The sequence below is a fragment of the Octopus bimaculoides genome, chromosome 13, assembly GCF_046866305.1.
Source record: "Octopus bimaculoides isolate indiv1 chromosome 13, ASM4686630v1, whole genome shotgun sequence".
Lineage (NCBI taxonomy): Eukaryota > Metazoa > Mollusca > Cephalopoda > Octopoda > Octopodidae > Octopus > Octopus bimaculoides.
In genome coordinates this window covers 63,603,643-63,623,420 of record NC_142940.1, presented here as the reverse complement: position 1 = coordinate 63,623,420, position 19,778 = coordinate 63,603,643, and the positions used below count along the sequence as shown (strand labels likewise).

The window sequence follows — 19,778 nt, the reverse complement described above, 5'->3', positions numbered from 1 at the left end:
AATTGAACAACCTTCTTGTAGATGTCCTGGGGATATCACATTGAATGTATCTAAATGAAAAAAAAGAATATATATATTTTGTGACATGATTCTGTTTGACAGTGGTCCTTATCAGTTGAATTGAATCAACACAATTAGATATTTTTTGTAAGAGGGACAAACAATAACATAAAATTAGGTTTTTAATGCTATTCAACATTTTTATATTTTAAAATTGCATTTGATAAATATTGTTAATTTTTTTTTGTTTTGTTTTAGATGATTGAATATTTCTGACATTTTTTTTTTTATTATAATTTTTCCACGAAAATTTGTCAATAAGATTTCATTCTGTAGGTGTATTTAGAACTGTTGTTAAAATTAAATTTATCTTATTCATTGCTGAAAATTATATTTATAGTAATATACTTTCTAATGTTTTCAAACAGCCTTTATACAAGTAACTGTAGATCAATGGAACTATCCAGTAAGAGATTTTAAATACACTTCACTATTTCTAGCAAGTGCAAAATTCTGATATTCCTTGTACATAATAGCAATGATTATCTAACAATTATGATAGTATTTATCCAGTCTTGATAATTGGCATGTTTACTTTTAACATAAATGTTTAAGCAATTTTACACACTCCTTACAGTTTGTTGTTGATTTAAGGCTTTCATCCCACTCTTTTTCTCTTCTAAGCCTACAGTTTAAATCGACAATTTTATAAAATTTTAAGACAAACAACAGGTGAAACATTGAAAATTCTCTCATAGTTGAACATGGTACAATTTTAATATTGTAAGTCTTACAACTCAGAAAAAAAAAAAAAATGGTTGTACAGCAGGTTTGAAGTATCTAGAAATTCAGACTTCACTTAGAACTTTAGAGAAAATGTTTTTGGTGCTAAGTGCATTTCTTCTATGAGAGACTCAATCAAATATTTAACACAGCATGAATGTAATTAATTATAACTCAGTAATGAAGTTGGACTAAAATTGTTATTACTCTGTATAAAAATCTCTACAAATTTCTTATTTTTCTTTTCACTTCACATGCAAATACATGTTTGGACACAAACATGCATTCAAATGCCCACCCACAAACATTGATATTTTAGCAAACATCTGGTTTCTAAGATCATTTTTAACTGGTAGTTGAGGACTAAAATATTATTTATAACTTGGTGTGTAAAGGATTAAGATAATGAGTCATATTCTAAAAATTACATCTAAAGTGAAGTTTCATAGTTTCATATGTTGTTATGGTCTTTGTACATGCTGTAGTCTCTTCGTGTCCAAATACCCTTGGAGAAAATGGGATCATCACAATTTTCCCTTTTTAGGGGGAACCCTCCTCCACCACACAAAAAAAAAAAACAGGCTTCATGTTATCACTTAAAGCATGGATTAGAAACTTTTTTTGTTGAAGTCCACTTTTAATTTTTTAAATTTTTCCTTAGTATCACTTATGTATATTTTACAATATACACCTTGGTAAGTGTCTTCTATTATGCCCTTGGGCCAGCCCAAACCTTGTGAGTGGATTTGGTAGACAGAAACTGTAAGAAGCCTGTTCTGTGTGTGTGAGTGTGTGTGTTTCCTTCTCTTGACCTCATTTAATGATTGTAGATGAGCATCACTATCATAAATATTAGGTTCATTTCCTGTCTTCCATAGTGAAATATTACCATACTTTGAAATTGGTGAGGGTGGAAAACAGGAAGGGCATCCAGCTGTAGAAAGTGTGCCTCAACAAATTCTGTCTGACCCATGCAAGCATGGAAAAGTGGACATTAGATGATGTAAAAATATCCTCACCCAATTTCCATCACTGGCAATGCTTGTGTAAGTAAAAATTAAATTGTAAGACAAAAAACTAAAAACCATCAGTTGTTCTATAGCTCACTACCATTAAATCTAACAAACTTTTGGAAAATGTCAGTTGACAAGTGGGGGAATCATTAAGGCCCACAAGAATACCTCAGTGAGCCAGCCATTTGTGGACTGTAGACCTGATGCTTACTCCTCGTTTAAAGAGATAGTTGATTTAACCCTTCAGCATTCAGATTACTCTGTTAAATATAATGCTTATTTATTTATATTGCTTTGGATTTATTCTGCATTATCTTGTATCCTTGAGATTTCAATGATGTGACTATTTTGTTTTTTAGAATGACATTGTAGGGTAGGTGTGTGAGGCAGGAGCTGGCTAGTTTGAACCTTGACCAGGAAGAATATTTTGGCTGGATATGGCTGCTTTAAATACTAAAGGGCTCAAGATATTTTTGTTAAACAAACTCACCACATACAAGAATGTCATTGTTGTTTAGCCACAGGTCAACCTTAACAGAAAACTTAGTCATTTTAATCTAAGCTAAGAAACATTCCAGCCACACCTATCCTGGTCAAATGCATTCCAGGCATAACTATCCAATCACTTTTGAGATTATGTGTGTGTGATTCAAGATCGGTTTGGCTGTCATTTCAAGATCGGTTTGGCTGTCATTTCAAGATCGGTTTGGCTGTCATTTCAAGATCGGTTTGGCTGTCATTTCAAGATCGGTTTGGCTGTCATTTCAAGATCGGTTTGGCTGTCATTTCAAGATCGGTTTGGCTGTCATTTCAAGATTGGTTTGGCTGTTATTTCTAGGCTGTTATTTCTCATTGACCTGTATGTTCCTGTATTTGAAGATGGCAAATGTTGACTGAACTAATCATCAAATAGATTCCTTTGTTTCAGAGAATTGAGATTATAAGAGATACAGAAAAACAGGATATGTTTAAGAAAGGTCATTTTTACTTTTAAAATAAATTTCTGAAAAATATTTTTATCAGATTTTAAACAATGGATGTTAGGATGTAGAAGTGTTAGTCTTGATGACCTTTTGATATTGATTTAAATTATTCGACATTTAACTGGAAGATGTGACGACTCTTCAAACTGTTTTTATAGAGTTTGAATACATTTTGTGGTAGTTATTAAAAATGATGTTCTTGCTTTGAGAACCATAACTACAAGTTTATTATTGGAATTAAGTAATAGAACAAGTCAGTGTATAGGCAGAGTTGTTAGTGCATTGGGTCATTGGACAGGATGCTTTGCAATATTTAATCCAGATCTCTGCATTCTGAGTTCGAACCCTGCTAAGGCTGATTTGCCTTGGGTTTTTAGGGGTTTGGGAATAAAGTACTTGTTAAGTGCTGCGGTTGATTTCTTTCTCTCTTGGTGGGAGCCATTAACTCTTTCACGATAAGGAACGTATCTAATTATTTATCATATATTGATTGAACTACTTACTATAGATCAAACAAACTCTCATAATGTGTTTCATTTATAAAATCGTTTCCTAAGTAGTTGTTATTTAGGCTCAGGTCTTCTTTGATCAGTGCCATTCTAACTGAATCCCCAACCCATCTTTTTTTTTTATTTTCAAATATAATGTATCAAGAACTACATTAATCAAATGTGTTCTTCATTTTTGCTGATGGTATATTGTTTTAGAGAGCTTTGGCTGTTATTACTAGCAGGTTGAGTGATTATATACAGGTTGCCTAGCTGGTTGTAGATGTTCTTGTGACTCTATGATGAAAAATGTCTCAGCTGTGATCTCTGAATTTTCCTTTCAGACAGACCATATTCAAGATTTTGTTATGCATGTCCTTCATTTTTTCAAAATATAGGGAATGATTTGAGGGGGATTTTGGTTACTGTTTATAGCAACTTGAGTCACCATGTCGAGGCTCCATCTGTGAATTCCACATGGAATCTGTGAACTGATTCAAATTAAAATTACTGAGAATTTTTTTTTTTTTTAGCAAATGTTTCAAAACAAATTCCAAAAGTGTAAAAGTATCCAACTGCATCACTGCAGATACTTGAAACGCTGTCAGTTAATCAAATATTGCTTTCTCTCTTTTCTCTAAATATGTTACTCTTCAAATAAATTTTTTACATAAATATCAACTTCATTTAAATTATGACAAATTGCAGTCAGTTGACAAACTACGCGAGTGAGTCAAAAAATAATGCCATTTTGTTTAGGATAGGTATAATTAACAACACAGGAACATGTATCATACATCAAAATGAAGCTGGTCCTCTGTGGATCACGTCCCTATTTCTCAACATAGTCACCGTTTCTCTCAATAGCAATGTTCCACCTTCGAATGAGAGCATGCATCCCTGCCCCGTAAGATTCTGTTGACTGTTCTTTGAGCCATTTCTTCTCTACAGTTTTCACTTCCTCGTCACTGGAATAATGTTTGTCTCTCAAACCCTTTTTCATGGGGCCGAAGAGATGATAGTCCAGTGACGAGGAAGTGAAAACTGTAGTGAAGAAGTGGCTCAAAGAACAGTCGACAGAATTTTATGTAGCAGGGATACATGCTCTCATTCGAAGGTGGAACATTGCTCTTGAGAGAAACTGTGACTATGTTAAGAAGAAGGGATGTGATCCACAGAGGACCAGCTTCATTTTGATGTATGATACATGTTCCTGTGTTGTTAATTATACCTGTCCTAAACAAAATGGCATTCACAGTGATCATATACACATAATTTTTCACGTCTGGCTGCACAGCCTTTTCCGTCTGTTTTCCTGTCTTGTTTTCTTTTCCGTTTGTTTTCCTGTCTTGTTTTTTGTCCGCCACTACATTCCTCCATGGCACAGGTTCAATTTGTGTATACAAATTTAATTTGCGGTCCATGGGAAGAGCCATTTTAACGATGCGTCCTGCCCAACTCTTCGAAACGCCAGTGTTAAAATGGGGGTAGCTGATGAAGGAAAATGTTCTCTATGTGGCTTGTGTGTTTTCTGTACTCTGGTTATTATTATTTTCTTGTCTACGTTTTGTTTGCAATGTCCTGTACCCAGATATGGACCTATATATACAGGTAGACATAGGTATGCACATACCTGTACGTATATATGCATATACTCATTTATTATTTGTTTTATATATATATATATACACACACACACACACACACACACACACACACACACACACACACACACACACACACACACACACACACACACACACACACACACACACACACACACACACACACACACACACACACACACACACACACACACACACACACACACACACACACAGAAAGAGAGAGAGAGGCATTTATGTGGGTAAACAAATGTAACATCTTGGGTATGAAATACAAAATATGTTTATATGTGTACATGCAAAACAAGATAAAGCAAAGAGTAGAGACTTTCAGACGATGAATATTTGAGTACAAAAATATAGATATTTATATTAATAGACCCAACTTACATAGAGTACAAAGGACAGAAAATTAAGCTGGATCTATTAATATCTATCAATATTTTTGTACTCAAATATCGTCTGAAAGTCTCCACTCTTTGCTTTCTCTCGTTTTGCATGTATACATATAAACATATTTTGTATTTCATACCCAAGATGTTACATTTGTTTACTCACATAAATGCCCCTCCATATTTTCTCAACTTGATCCCCCTTATAACCATCTTTTACCCCACGGAATTGGTTCCCTGTAAAGTCTGACTCATTTGAGTGCTATTAAGTGTCTTATCATTTTTCCCCCTCTTGTTCTTCCAGATATGCACCTATATATACAGGTAGATGTAGGTATGCACATACCTGTACGTATATATGCATATACTCATTTATTATTTGTTTTACATGATCGAACGCCTGCTTCATCCCAGTTGTAAGTAGTTTTCAACTTTTTATTTTCTGACGCGACTCTATCTCTTTCTCTATCATTTCTCCCCTCTCGTTCTTCCTCTGTTACTACTGCGTATCTCTCTTTACCCCTCTCGTTCTTCCTTCTGTTACTACTATGTCTCTTTCTTTTCCCTCTCGTTCTTCTGTTACTACTATATTCTCTTCCTCTTTCTTTCGTTGCTCACCTATTCTTCTACTTCCTCCCTTTGTTTCTCCCTCTACCACTCTCGCTCCCTTACCCCTGCTTGGTCACATGCTTCCGGTCAATAATCCTTTTCTTCCTTGGCTATCGCCGAGCAAACACGCGAACTTACTTCGTCCCATCTTTTTCAGTTTGTGCCTCACTGCGTTCATATACACATAATTTTTCACGTCTGGCCGCACAGCCTTTTCCGTTTGTTTTCCTGTCTTGTTTTTTGTCCGCCACTACATTCCTCCATGGCACAAGTTTAATTTGTGTATACAAATGTAATTTGTGGTCCATGGGAAGAGCCGTTTTAACGATGCGTCCTGCCCAACTCTTGTGTGTTTTCTGTACTCTGGTTATTATTTTCTTGTCTACGTTTTGTTTGCAATGTCCTGTACCCAGATATGCACCTATATATACAGGTAGACGTAGGTATGCACATACCTGTACGTATATATATATGCATATACTCATTTACTATTTATTTTACATGATCGAATGCCTGCGTCATCCCAATTGTAAGTAGTTTTCAACTTTATATTTTCTGACGCGACTCTATCTCTTTCTCTATCATTTTTCCCCCTCTCGTTCTTCCTCTGTTACTACTACGTATCTCTCTTTACCCCTCTCGTTCTTCCTTCTGTTACTACTATACTACTATATCTTTCTCTTTTATGATCAACAATAAACTGCAAAGAAAGAAAGAGAGAGGAATTTCTTACATATACACACACACATTTTGTTATTAGAATCAAAGCTCTTGATATTATTGCCAACATTTTCAAGTAATCGTTTGCACAATTTCTAGAATCACTATGGAAATGAAGGAATGCCTCTAGCTCCAGAGATATAGTAGATATATGGTGATGGTGCTAGATGGCAAGTATAGTAGTGATAAATGTCTCAGAAACTTATGTTAGTGTTTGGCGCCAAGTTGGTTGAAGCCATTTATCATCACAGATAATGTTGTCAAACACTTATTGTTATCAAAATTGTTGGGTACCAAACTTTACTTAAAATTAATTAAAAAATTATCCAATTATTAGAATCAAAGTTCTAAATATTGATATTAAATTTTCCTAATAAAATTGCTATGCAATCATTATAATTACTATGGAGATCAAAATAAAGCACTGCATGTTATGGAGACACCCACATACATGGTGGGTGTATGGTGGTTGGAGTGAATGGTATAGCGCTGAAGTGGAGTTAAGTGTGTTCAGTTGAGTTAGTATAGTTGGTAGTACTGATGCGTGTTTATGTGAATGTATGTGTGTATGTATATATGTTTTGCATGTATATATATATGTGTGTGTGTGTGTGTGCATGTGTGTATGTATAAGTATATGCACACACACACTCAGCTGAAATTTATAGAAAAACAAAGGACGAAGGCAAGTGTATGAACAACAAGCAAGTATATTAGTTTGGCACTTGGGAAAAATGAAAAAGTCTTTTAGGTTTTGAGCCTACACTCTTCAGCAGGAAGGAATAGAAGAAAATAAACAGAGAGAATGAAAAAATCATGAAGGGTTCAGCAGTCGAGCATGTATGTATATGTTCTTTTATTTGTTTCAGTCATTTGACTGTGGCCATGCTGGAGCACTGCCTTTAGTCAAGCAAATAGACCTCAGGACTTATTGTTTGTAAGCCTAGTACTTATTCTATCAATCTCTGTTGCTGAACTGCTAAGTTACGGGGACGTGAATACACCACCATTGGTTGTCAAGCGATGGTGAGGGGGGGGGGACAAACACAGATACACACACACACACACACACACACACACACACACACACACACACATAGATGTATCAATAGAATCAATGGCACATCTCAGGCAGGTTGGTATCAATAGGGTTAACTTTGCTACAGCCAATGCATTGTGCTCCTAGGGAAACTATGTTACCATTCTTGATTCAATAGGTCTGGCTTACCACTATCACCAGTCATCCTGCATCGACATTGGAAGTTATCTGTGGTAACATCAGATATCAAGACGTACTTTTACTCTACATGCAAGTTTATAAATTAAGTAAAAAAAGATAACTTATCCATGCCAACATAGAGTAGCATTTGTAAGGAAAGAAAATCAAAAACAACATAAACACTTAAGGCCACCTCTTTTTCAACCGTTTTTCAAATGATGTTCATTGCCTGTAGTGAGATTAATCAATGATATTTTTGTTTTAAAAAAATGTTTGTTGTCAAACTTTGACCAGAATAGAATTGTAGCACTTAACATTAGCTTGTCAGTATTACAAGTCTCGTATAGAACTTAAAATGTCAGACTCCATGCATAATGAAATAAGATATAAATGGAGAGGATCTTTGTTAAAGAGCGAATGAGTGCCTCTTTATTTACTACACCATGTATCTTACAGATATGTGTTTCGGCTGTTTCAGAATGTCTTGTATAAAAATTTTAAAACTATTTTAGTGTGTGACTTCAGGCCAATGGTTCTCAACCTTTTTAATATTTGGGCCAGATCTAAAACCTGGATGTTTTTAGGGATCTACACTAAAAAAAGTAAGACCAGTCAAAATAAAGCAAAATTTATATTTATAAAGGGAAGACTGTCGGGGACCCGCTGGAATGATACCTGGGGGCCGCATGCATCCCTGGGAGCTGCAGTTAAGAATTGCTTTTCTGGACACTTGACAAACCTCATGAAGTGAGTGTCTTAATGGCACATGAAGTTATTGTGGTGTATGTCTTAATGACACTCGCTGCAGCTCATATAACATGTGACAGTAATTAGTTAATAATTTAAAGGCTTCAGTTTTGAGGGGGTTATTTTTTTTTTAATTCTGAGTGCAAGTAATTTTTACGAGCTCTTTTTTTTATTAAATCTAATTAATAGCTGTTTAGATCCATGTAGATCTGAACTTGCAGAGTTACGATCAGACATTCCAGCTGCGGTCATTCCATCTTTTTGTATATCCAACACTACAATGTGTAATGTGTCCTTACTTTTTCAAGATAGTAGGGAGTAATTTTAGGATAATTTGGCTACTATTTCTAGCAGGTTGCATGACTACATAATTTTTCTCGTTTGGCTTGCTTATATTTTATTTACTAGTGTTTCCACATGAAAAATTACACTGATATTAATGTTTGAATTTTCCTTATAGTTACCAAGTTTCATGTTTTCCACTGAATTTCCCCTGAGTTTAGACAGTTTAATCTTTACTTTCTTCTATTACAGTGAGAAAACATTAACGTTATATAGAAAAGATTAAATATTATCATATTCATTATTTTCATAGGAATTATATTCTCTACTACAAAGAATTTATTCTTTAGATATTAAACCTCTGTAGCATACAGAGAGAAATGAACACATTGAAGTTTTGTAATATGTTCTTGGAAATTTCTAACTCCTCATAACACTGAAAACTTGCAGTTGTTAAATCTGGTTATTACCTGTCTGTCTCTTTATATTTTTATTTCATAACACATTTCTCTTTGGTGTTTGTCCTTACTTTCTTTGTGTCGTTTCAATGGATTTTGCATTAAATTGGTCCACAACCTTCAGTGTAAGCATAAGTATTTAAGTAAATCATTAATTTAGTAGCAAGGTAGATTGTTGTTTTTCTCTTTTCAGTTAAGCTACAAGACAAACACTGGAAACACTTAATGAAAATATTTTATAAACAATCTGTTATTAATACAATTATTTTGTGGATGCTTTACAATTTTGCAAAATATATTTTAATTTAACCATTTTAAAATTAATTTGATCAAAGTCTAAAATAATTCATGGCAAAAATAATTTTGTTTTTAATTTTATTTTGTAGGTTCTTTTTCCTTTTCTGTTTTGAGTGGCAAAATAATGTTCCGTGATGTGCATTTGGTAACAGAAGATTTTTCAGTTAGAGTGCAATATGGATGGGCCATTTTCAGATGGTGGCGTCCTTATGTTCATAGAGAAATCAATGAAGGTAAGTTCTGTCTTTTAGTGTTTTTAAAATTATTTCATTTTGTTCCAGTTATTTTATATTGCTGCATACAAAGAATGGTTTGCTTAGATCTAACTTTGGATTAGATTGGAAAGTTGGAAATTAATATTTGACAAGAAACATAGATGAATTGCAAACTTCATTGTAAGTGGTGTTTGTGTCTTTGGAATAAATGATAGCATGTAATGTTTGGTGTAAGGATGAGAGAGAGACAGTAAGATGTAGTAAGAAATGTGGTGGTGGTGGGGGGATGAAGGGCAGTTGAAGGATGGGTGCAAGGGGTTGGGTTAAATAGGGAAAGGTCTGCAGTCGTCAAGTTTGAGCTTTAGTAAGCAGAGGTGAACTGCAAGCAGACAATACCATAAGCAGGTCTGTTACTTGCAACCAGTGAACACGGGGTGGGGGTGGGGGATATGTATTCACTCACACAAACACACATGCACATATTCTCTCTCTCTCTTTTACATGTGCACACACACACACACACATATGATGAGCTCGTTTTAGTTTCCATCTCTCAAAGCCACGCAAAAAGCTTGGGGTGGCCTGAGTTTATAGAAGACACATTAAGGCTTAAAGCATTTGTAGATGACACTTGCACTTGCCTAAGGTGCAGTGCAGTGGGATTGAACTTGGAGTCACAATGTTCTGAAGTGAACTTCTCAACCACAAAAATGCTGATTTAAAAACAAAGAAAAAATTGTTTCAAGAAATTGTTACAGAAATGCAATCAATTTTCTTGCTGTAATTAAATCTAGGTTAAAATCCTCTTGTGTTGACTGTATCAATATTTTCTTTCATACATTTGTTAGCAATTTATATTTTCTTTGTTGCTTTCACTCTTGCATATTCATGTTCATACTTGCAGTTCTGTGTTCAAACTTTACCAAAATAAATTAGACAATTCATCTCACTTGGGTCAATAAAATTAATGCTGTATTTATTTTACTGACCTAATCAGATGAATGAAATTGGAATTTCCATATAAAAAAAAAAAACTAACATGCATTTGTTTTCAAACCTGAAGTCATTTTCTCATTTGGTCAATAAAATTAATACCGTATTAATTTTATTGATAGAACGAGAATTTAAGGTTAGAAGACAACTGCATGTGAATGTTAAATGAAAGTTCTGGTTACTTTATTTTGTATCAATACAAGAAACCATTTAAAAGGAAAAAAAAATATTCCAAGATCCAGTGACCTCTTCCAGGAGATTAAGTTTATTTACTGGTACTCATTTGCATGGATGCCAACCTAGAGATAAACCTTTTGATTTATGTGTTCCAGTCATTAGATTGTGGCCATGCTGGGGCACCACTAGCCTGTATGGTCTGGCTAAGTCAAAATGGTTTTATGTATTCTTCCTTTCTACTTGGAGAGTTTAAATGTAGTTATAAAAATATGTTCTTCTGTTGAAGTGAAATTTCAGTAAATTTCTATATCTTTGTGCAGCTGAGGATTGCTCTGCATTTTACATTTAATGTAATGTTCACATTGCTTAAATAAATGGAGTCGTATGAAACGATCGTACTGCATTAACTTTGGATATCCTTGTTGCTTATTTTGCTTTTATGTATATATATATATATATATATATATATATACATATATATATATATATATATATATATATATATATACATACATACATACATACACACACACATCCTATCACACACCTACACCCACACCATATACAAACAATTTTCATGTACTGTAGGATTGGAGCTTAGTTCTGTGGAGCATAAAACTAGATATTGTGATCTGTGCCAGTGTGGACATGTTATATCAGGCAAATGAATGATGTTTGTTTAAGGTGTGTGTGTGTGGGGGGGGAGAAAACTGAATGCTGACTTTAAATGAAAATGCACGTAGTGGAAGACCTAGTGACTTGCACCTGAGATTAATGGGCCTTATGAACCTGATGAAACAGTTTGCAGTCCCATCTATATCATCATGGAAAATAAATGTGAAAGCAATGATGATGATTTTGTATTTACTCAACTGTTCCTTATTTAAAAAAAAAAATGGAAAAAAGACATAGTTACAATATTCATCTTTCATAAATTTCCTCCTCTTTGTGCATCATAAATGAATAAGTTTACAATGTGAGAATATTTTTTCATTGGATAATAAATCCAAAATACTCCTTTTCTATAGAACTGCCTTTTTTAATTGTCCCTGATCGGTTTTCAATGTCTCGTCCTTGCACAAACAACAGCAGACTTCATGGTTTACTGCAATTGTGACTGAATAATCTAACATCTACACAAGTGGTTGTTCCATTGCTCTTGTTTATAAATTCATAAACACATCCACTGGCTGATGTAGTGTCCTGAAATAATCAATAGAAATTGACTGGTGTTTTGGTAGTCATGTTTAGCATCTGACTAAACTGACTCACCCAGCAACTCGACCAGAATATTGGTTTCGAATTTTGGCACAAGGCCAGCAAGTTCGTGGGAGAGGCAAAGTCGTTTACATCGACCCTATTGCTTGGCTGGTATTTATTTTATCAACCCTGAAAGGATGAAAGTCAAAGTGGACCTTGGAATTTGAACTCAGAATGCATGAATTGATTGATGAAATATTGCTAAGCATTTGCCTGGGGTGCTAATGAATTGCCATCGTCGTTATCATTTAACATCCGTTTTCCATTATATTTTTATTATTAAATATTATTATACAATTGTATAATAAAAAAGGATTGTTAAAACATTTTGTCTAGTGTAGAAGTAAAACCACTTTATTGCAGATAAATTTTAACAAAGTCATATATGGAGTGCCAAGGGTCACATGGACCCCAGCTGAGAACCATGTACTATAGACAGTTCATTACTAGTGAACCTAGGCATTTTGTTGAATTGCAACAACTGTTGCTGTTCTTAACCTTTCTCTCTCTCTCTCTCAGTCCTGATGATGCGTTCCTTGTAATGGAAAAATCTTCCAACTCTGACCATTCACACTATTTGTATATCCAGGACTATATTGTTGATTTAAAAGAAAGAAAAAACATTATTAAGAGAGAGTTTCTAACAAGTGCAATGACTGCATAGTGATTACTGCATCTGAAGTGCTTCCACAGAGCTGAAGAGGACTTTTGTAATATATACTTTCCAACTCTATCATCATCATACATCTGTTTTCCATGCTAGGATGGGTTGGATGGTTTGACAGGAACTGGCAAGCCAGAGTGCTGCAACAGGATCCAATTGTCTGTTTTGGCACGGTTTCTACAGCTGGGATGCCCTTCCTAATGCCAGCTTGGGTGCTTTTTACATGACATCAGCATGAGTGCTTCGTATATAGTACTGGCACAGGCGCTTTATACATGGCACCAGAATGAGTGCTTTATGTGTGGCACCAGCACGGCTGATTTATACATGGCACCGGCACGGGTGCTTTATACATGGCACCAGCACCGACGCTTTATACGTGGTACTGGCCCAACATTTCAAGCAAATTTTTTCATAAATCTTAACAACTTTTGGAGAAGCAATGTCTTCTTTAAAAATTCCGGTTTAAGTTTTGATTTCTCAGTTTTTATCTCCCTTATTGTTGCTTCTTACCACATTTTTATTTTGTATCTCTCTTGATTAATTATTATTTTCTTTGTTAATTATTTTATACTATTTTCCATCAGCCATATTTGTTATCCCTTCATTCTATGGATTCTACTTTGTCTAGAATTGCTCGTGAAGAATCTTCATTAATTAGATAGCTTACAAAAATACATTTGATACTTGTATTCAGATAAACTTCCTTTTTTGACCTGTTTAGTACATCTGGGTCAATACATGATCTCTGCATATGTGTGTGTGTGTGTGTGTGTATATAAATAAGTTTAATTGCTCAAAAGCATTTGAACAGTTGACTCATTCTGTAGTTTGTGATTATGATGATGATTTTAATTGAGCAAAGGTGAAAAGTTTCTGATCAGACAATAGGATGTAGTTAAGCTTTTAAAACTAAACTGGCTTTTATTTTGCTCTTATTGTTGAGCAAAAAATGAGAGAAAGAACACTTAATTACCAAGCAGTTTGTCTCTTCTTAGTTAATCAGCTTAACAACTGGTTCTTGTCATCAAATAAAATCTCACTGTAAATATTGTTTCATTTTTCAGGTGAATGTTCTAGAAATCTAATTTTATTTATTTATAAGAATGGCCCTCTAATTTATAACCTTAAAAACAAACAAACAAACAATGTGGATAAACTCTGGTCATTGGTTGGCTTTGTAGAATAGTTTTGACAAACTATTTTTGTCTGCAGTTTTTTTTTTCCTGTGACAGTTTACTTTTAAACCAATCCTAACTAATAGGACAGTTCCTAGTTTCCTATGCATCAATTCTGGGAAGAGTGTAGAATCTAAAGAGAGAGAAAGCGTTGTCATTTGGACTGACAACCTGAGTGACATCATTGTTTACTCTTATTCACTGGTAGACAAGGAGCAACGTCTAAAGTTCCAGCAAGTTTCAAGACGACCTGTCATTTGATGCTCATTCAGTTCGTGTGGTGTCCACTTGTCCAGCTTCTTTACCTTGCTGATTTGTTTCAGATGGTCCAATACTGTTGGAATTGAAACATCAAACCTTGCTGCTAACCCACGCATAGTTTGAGGTGTATCTGCTTCCTCTACAATTTCCAGCTCATCATTACCCACCTTGGTCTCAGGTTTACCACGGGGCTGATTTTCAGGAGTAAAGTCACCAGACCGGAACTTCTCAAACCATCGACATACAGTGCGTTCATTTGCCACATCTTCACCAAAAACCTCATTTATGTCTTGAGCTGTCTGAGATGCGTTGGTCCCATGACAGAACTCACATTCATAAACACCATGCATTTTGATCTATCCATGGGTTCACAAAAATTGATTTACTAGAGAAAACCCACAATATAATCAGACACCATGAATTGCATTTTAGAAAGTGATGTAACTCATCAAAGCTGTAAAACAAAGAATTGTCAGGATAAAACAGAGTTAATGACTGTCAAACTTGGTACATACGAAAACCCGGCCATTTCATTCTTGATGACCTGATATATTCACCTTCTGTATTGTATTTATTACAGTACTACCAGTGAAAACTCTGAAGATAATCTCGCTTAATCTCCTTGATCAGTACCCCACTACTACTCATATTTATCTATTAAATCTACTCCCTTCTAACTCTAACTACAGTTGACAGTCCAACTGCCATGGCAGCTATAACAGATAATACCATACATCCAATCTGATTACCCATGTGACTAATTATCCTCTTATTTGACCCATCGCATTTCCTGCTTACAAGAATGTCTATCAACTTTCAGTTTCATATTAGTAGTGAGAGAGTGTTTTCTGAATACTGTCAAATGATATGGTTTATTGGTAATTCTAACTGAATTCTTCACTAGACTCAACTCCATGTCTTTAATTGCTGTTTACTGATCTGGTTATTAAAGTAAACCTGATCTGGCAGTTTAGCTTGGCATTCTTTATTAATTTACCTTGTTGGAAAATATTAACTGTCCTCTCATATCACACATGCACATGACATGCTCTGTCTCTTTCAATAGAATTATCAGCCTCTTTTTCTAATCTTTCCATCCAGCTAATGCATTCACTGGTCACATCTATTTTAATGGTCAGTAGAAAATTGATATTTATCTTCCAATCATTTTTGACTATTATTATAACTGCATTGATACAGATTTCACACGTGCTGGCATGGCTGGGTTCTGATTTTATAGGCATGGCTGTCTGGATACAGAGTTCAATCCGCTACTGTATGCTTTCAGGTTCTATCCTATTGTGTGGTACCATGGGCACATTAATGCCATGTGAGTGAAATTGGCAGCCACAAACTTCCTGAAAACCTGTGTGGGTGTGGGTGTAGGTGTGTGGGTGTGGGGGTGGGTGTGTGTATGCGGGTGTGTGTGTGTGTGTGTGTGTGTGTGCGCGTGCGTGCGCATGAATTTATGCATGTAAATTTAGCTTAATTGTCAAAAGTGATTTTGTCATTCAAAAGAAGTTTTAAACTTTTTTGCTACCATATTTTTGTTAAAATAAGCAGCTTTTGTTTATATTTTGAGCCAATGTGTGTGTATGTGTGTGTGTGTAAATAAATAACTTTAATTGCTCTGAAACATTAAGCTGTTGCTTGGAACATATATTATCATGAAATTTTGATGGACGGTTTTAATTGAGACTACTTTAAAACAGTGAATTTGTGTCATAGAGCTTTGAGGCAGTCTGGCTGTTAGCTTGGCATTCTTTATTAATTTATCATGTTGCAGAATATTAACTGTCCTTTCTCTCTCTCTCTCTCTTTCTCTCTCTCTCTCTCTTTCTCTCTCTCTTTCTCTCTCTCTTTCTCTCTCTCTCTCTCTCTCTCTCTCTCTCTCTCACACACTATATGTTCTCTCTTTCTGTTGGTGATACCAATGCACCTCCTCCTGAGGGTTTATACATTATTTTTTAGGTGCGGAGATAATAGCAACTGAGAGTGTGAAAAAGTTAATCAAGTGACTTCTAAATTAGTTTGGTGACTGAGAGAAAAAGACCTTAATGATAATTTTGTTTTCGCTTACATATTCTTTAACCCTTTATTTATTCACATTGCTTTGAGCTAATTGTGCATTATCTAACAGCTTTGAGATTTTGATAATGTGATTGTTTATTTTTAGAATGATATTGTAGGAGAGATGTGAAAGGCTGGATCTGGCTAGTTTTAACATAGAACAAGTAGAATAGTAGGGTCAGGTATGGCCAGTTTAAATGTTAAAGCTTTATGAAATGTATATAATCATTAACCTAATTAACATTGGTGAGGCCTGGTAAGGGCTTTGAATTCTGGTTAAAGGGAAACAAATGCATCCTCAGTTTGTTTCTGAGCTCTTTGTTTTGCCTGCTACATCAAGAACGTTCTCATACCTCTATAGTTTGCTATTGGCTTGGGGCATATTCTTTTCTACTCTAGGCAGAAGACCCAAAATTATTGGGGAGGGATGGGGGCAGTCGATTAGATCGACCCTAGTACACAACTGGTACTTAATTTGTTGACCGTGACGGAATTTGAACTCAGAATGTAAAGACAGACGAAATACCGCTATGCATTTTGCCCGGCATGCTAATGTTTCTGCCAGCTCACCACCTTTGGTTTGGGACATATTGCTTTTAGGAATGCTGCAAGCTTAAAAAAGAAGCAAAAATAGATGTTCAAATGTTATTATTATGAGAATGAAGTATATAAAAGAAAATCTTGCATTTCAATTTACAGTCATCTGTAAGCTGTCATCTTTGTATCTCTTTCTCACTTATCTCTTGGTTTCCACGGAAAGAAATATTTCTAAATTTATTATTGGCTTCAGAGTAGCATGAAATAGAGAAGTATGCTTTGCAATCACATGATTTTGAGTTTGATCCAATTACACAGTACCTTGGGCAAGTGTTTTGGTTGTTGAAAACAACAGAAGTTTGTTAGATTGACCACATCTGTTAATGAGTGGTAAATTGTCAGCTGATTTTAACTTCATTGTCTTGGATGTCTTCAGGGAAGTTCATGCTAATGCAAGCACTCAAACCATTATCAAAGCTTCAAAGATATTTGTTTTTTCTTCAACTAATTAAAAACAAAAAAAATTGTGATATTGTGTGAAACACTTCATTTCCCACTGCTCTAATCCAATCAGCTGTCAGTGAGTAACCCTGTGAGTAATGCCTTGTGAGTGAAATTGGTAGCCACAAACTTCCTGGAAACCTACCTGTGGTGTGTGTGTGTGTGTGTTTGTGATTGATGTTTTTGTGAGTATGAATTTATGCATGTAAATTAAGCTTAATGTCAAAAATGATTTTGTCATTCAAAAGAAGTTTTTAACCTTTTTGCTACCATCATTTGTTACCAACTGTTAAGTTATGGCATCCCATCCAGGGAGAATGTTATGATCTCAGCCACTTGTACGCCATGGAGACCAGGCAACCAATTCTATGTGTCCTAGGACTTGAGACAGAAATGTCCAGGACTTTGATGATAATAAAGAGTCTGTTGGTGCTGCTAGTGTTTCTCTGTCTAAAACCATAAAAGATATTAAGTTTCTAAAGTTTATTATTTGTTGTTCATCGCTGGGGAATGGGATTTAAAAAAAATAATTCTGTTTAATTTTCAACTGAATGCAATTTGTGATTTATCTATTAATAAGTCAAATTTATTATTGTCATTCCTGGAACGGTCTACTGTAGCTTTTAATAGATTACATTCTCAGTATTGCTTCCTCACTATAATTTCTTTTGTTTGAAATTTTGGAAGATAAAAAAAAAAATCTTGCTTTCCAAACATCATCTTAACAAGAGATATTTTTGTCTTTGTCTTCATTGTTATCCTTAGTTTGTCCTTTTTACAATCTTATTTGCTTTTATATCTTAAAAACTTTTATCGATTATAAAATACATTTGAAGTTTTGTGTAATGAAAACAGAACAAAAAAAGAAAATCAAAAAAAAAAAAAATCAACTGTAAAATGCTATTTGTCATTGTCCAATGATTTATACATCTAAAGAATATTCAAACTTGCAAGTTGGGTGAACATTATAGAGTTGGTGTAATGGTGTAATCTCATAATTAGGAAGCTAAGTCTAACTCATAAAGTTTGCAAGACAGAATAAAATATTTCAGTGTGTAGAAGAGAAGAAATCTGATTTGAGAGGGACCTTTTATGAGAGAGAGAGAAAGTGTGGGTGTGGGTGTGGGTGTGTGGGTGTGTGGGTGTGTGGGTGGGTGAGAGAGAGAGAAAGAGTCAAAATGTCTGCTGATAATGACGTATCTAATTTATCTCTGAAGTGTTTTTCATTTCAGTCATTGCACTTTTTCTTCTTTATTTCAAGACATGAACTATTATTCTACTTTCTATGTGTTGTCTTTTGCTTATTTCAGTCACTGGGCTGTTGCCATGCTGGGGCTCTGCCTTCAAGAATTTTAGTTGAACAAATCGATCCTAGTGCTTGGTTTTGAAAATCTGATACTTCTCCTCTTGACTCTTTTGCTGAACTGCTAAGTTATGGGGATGTAAACGAACCAACATCAATTTTCAGGTGGCATAGATGGGGACAAACACACACACACACACACACACACACACACACACACACACACACACACACACACACACACACACACACACACACACACACACACACACACAAGATTTCCACACAGTTTCCACCTATCAAATTCATTTGCAAGGTATTAGTTGGCCTGGGAGCTGTAGTAGAAGACACTTGTCGAAGGTGCTTCTCAGTGGGACTGAACCTGAAGCCACATGGTTGAAAAGTGAGCTTCTTAACCACACGGCTAATTCCTATTATTTGCCGATAGAGACCATCACCTGATTCCTTGTTTTCTACTGTTTCACATAATCTCACTTGGTTTTCATTGGTTTCTAGTTGAAACTTAATTTATATTACCAATGCTCCTGGGAAATGCATGAATGTCATCCAATCATATTCTCACCCCTTATTAAAGCTGGACAAATGTAATTAATGAATTATTTTTTGTAGAATTCATTATGAGTGTAAATGGATAAATATATTATTAGTTTTCTTGTCTGTTGGGATATATTCTTGTTATCTGATAGCTTTTATATTCAGAAATAGTCTTCTTTGTTGAAATGTATTACTTCACCATTCATTTAAATGATATAAAATTATAAAATACAGTAATGGGGCTGATGGGTGAGTGTAGGGTGGAATTTATTAAACTGAAATACAATTAAAGAAAAGCCTGGGAGGAACTATCAGATGTTATAACTAGAAATGTAGCCCAAATGAATCCTCAAAACACAGTTTTCAGTTATGGATCAATGTTATTAATAACAAATGGCAATTTCTATTATTTCTTTAATGATAATAATTACACTGTAATTATTTTTCT

General features: G+C 34.8%; 1 protein-coding gene across 2 annotated transcripts in view; it reads left to right on the top strand.

Moving 5' to 3' along the window:
* Positions 1–19,778, top strand: part of LOC106884293 (bridge-like lipid transfer protein family member 1) — a 208,567-nt gene that overhangs the window by 49,883 nt on the left and 138,906 nt on the right. For both annotated transcript variants that reach the window (XM_089361980.1, XM_089361979.1), the window contains exon 2: positions 9,706–9,849. In XM_089361980.1, coding sequence (XP_089218106.1) covers positions 9,706–9,849 — 144 coding nt within the window. The remainder of the gene's footprint in view (positions 1–9,705; positions 9,850–19,778) is intronic.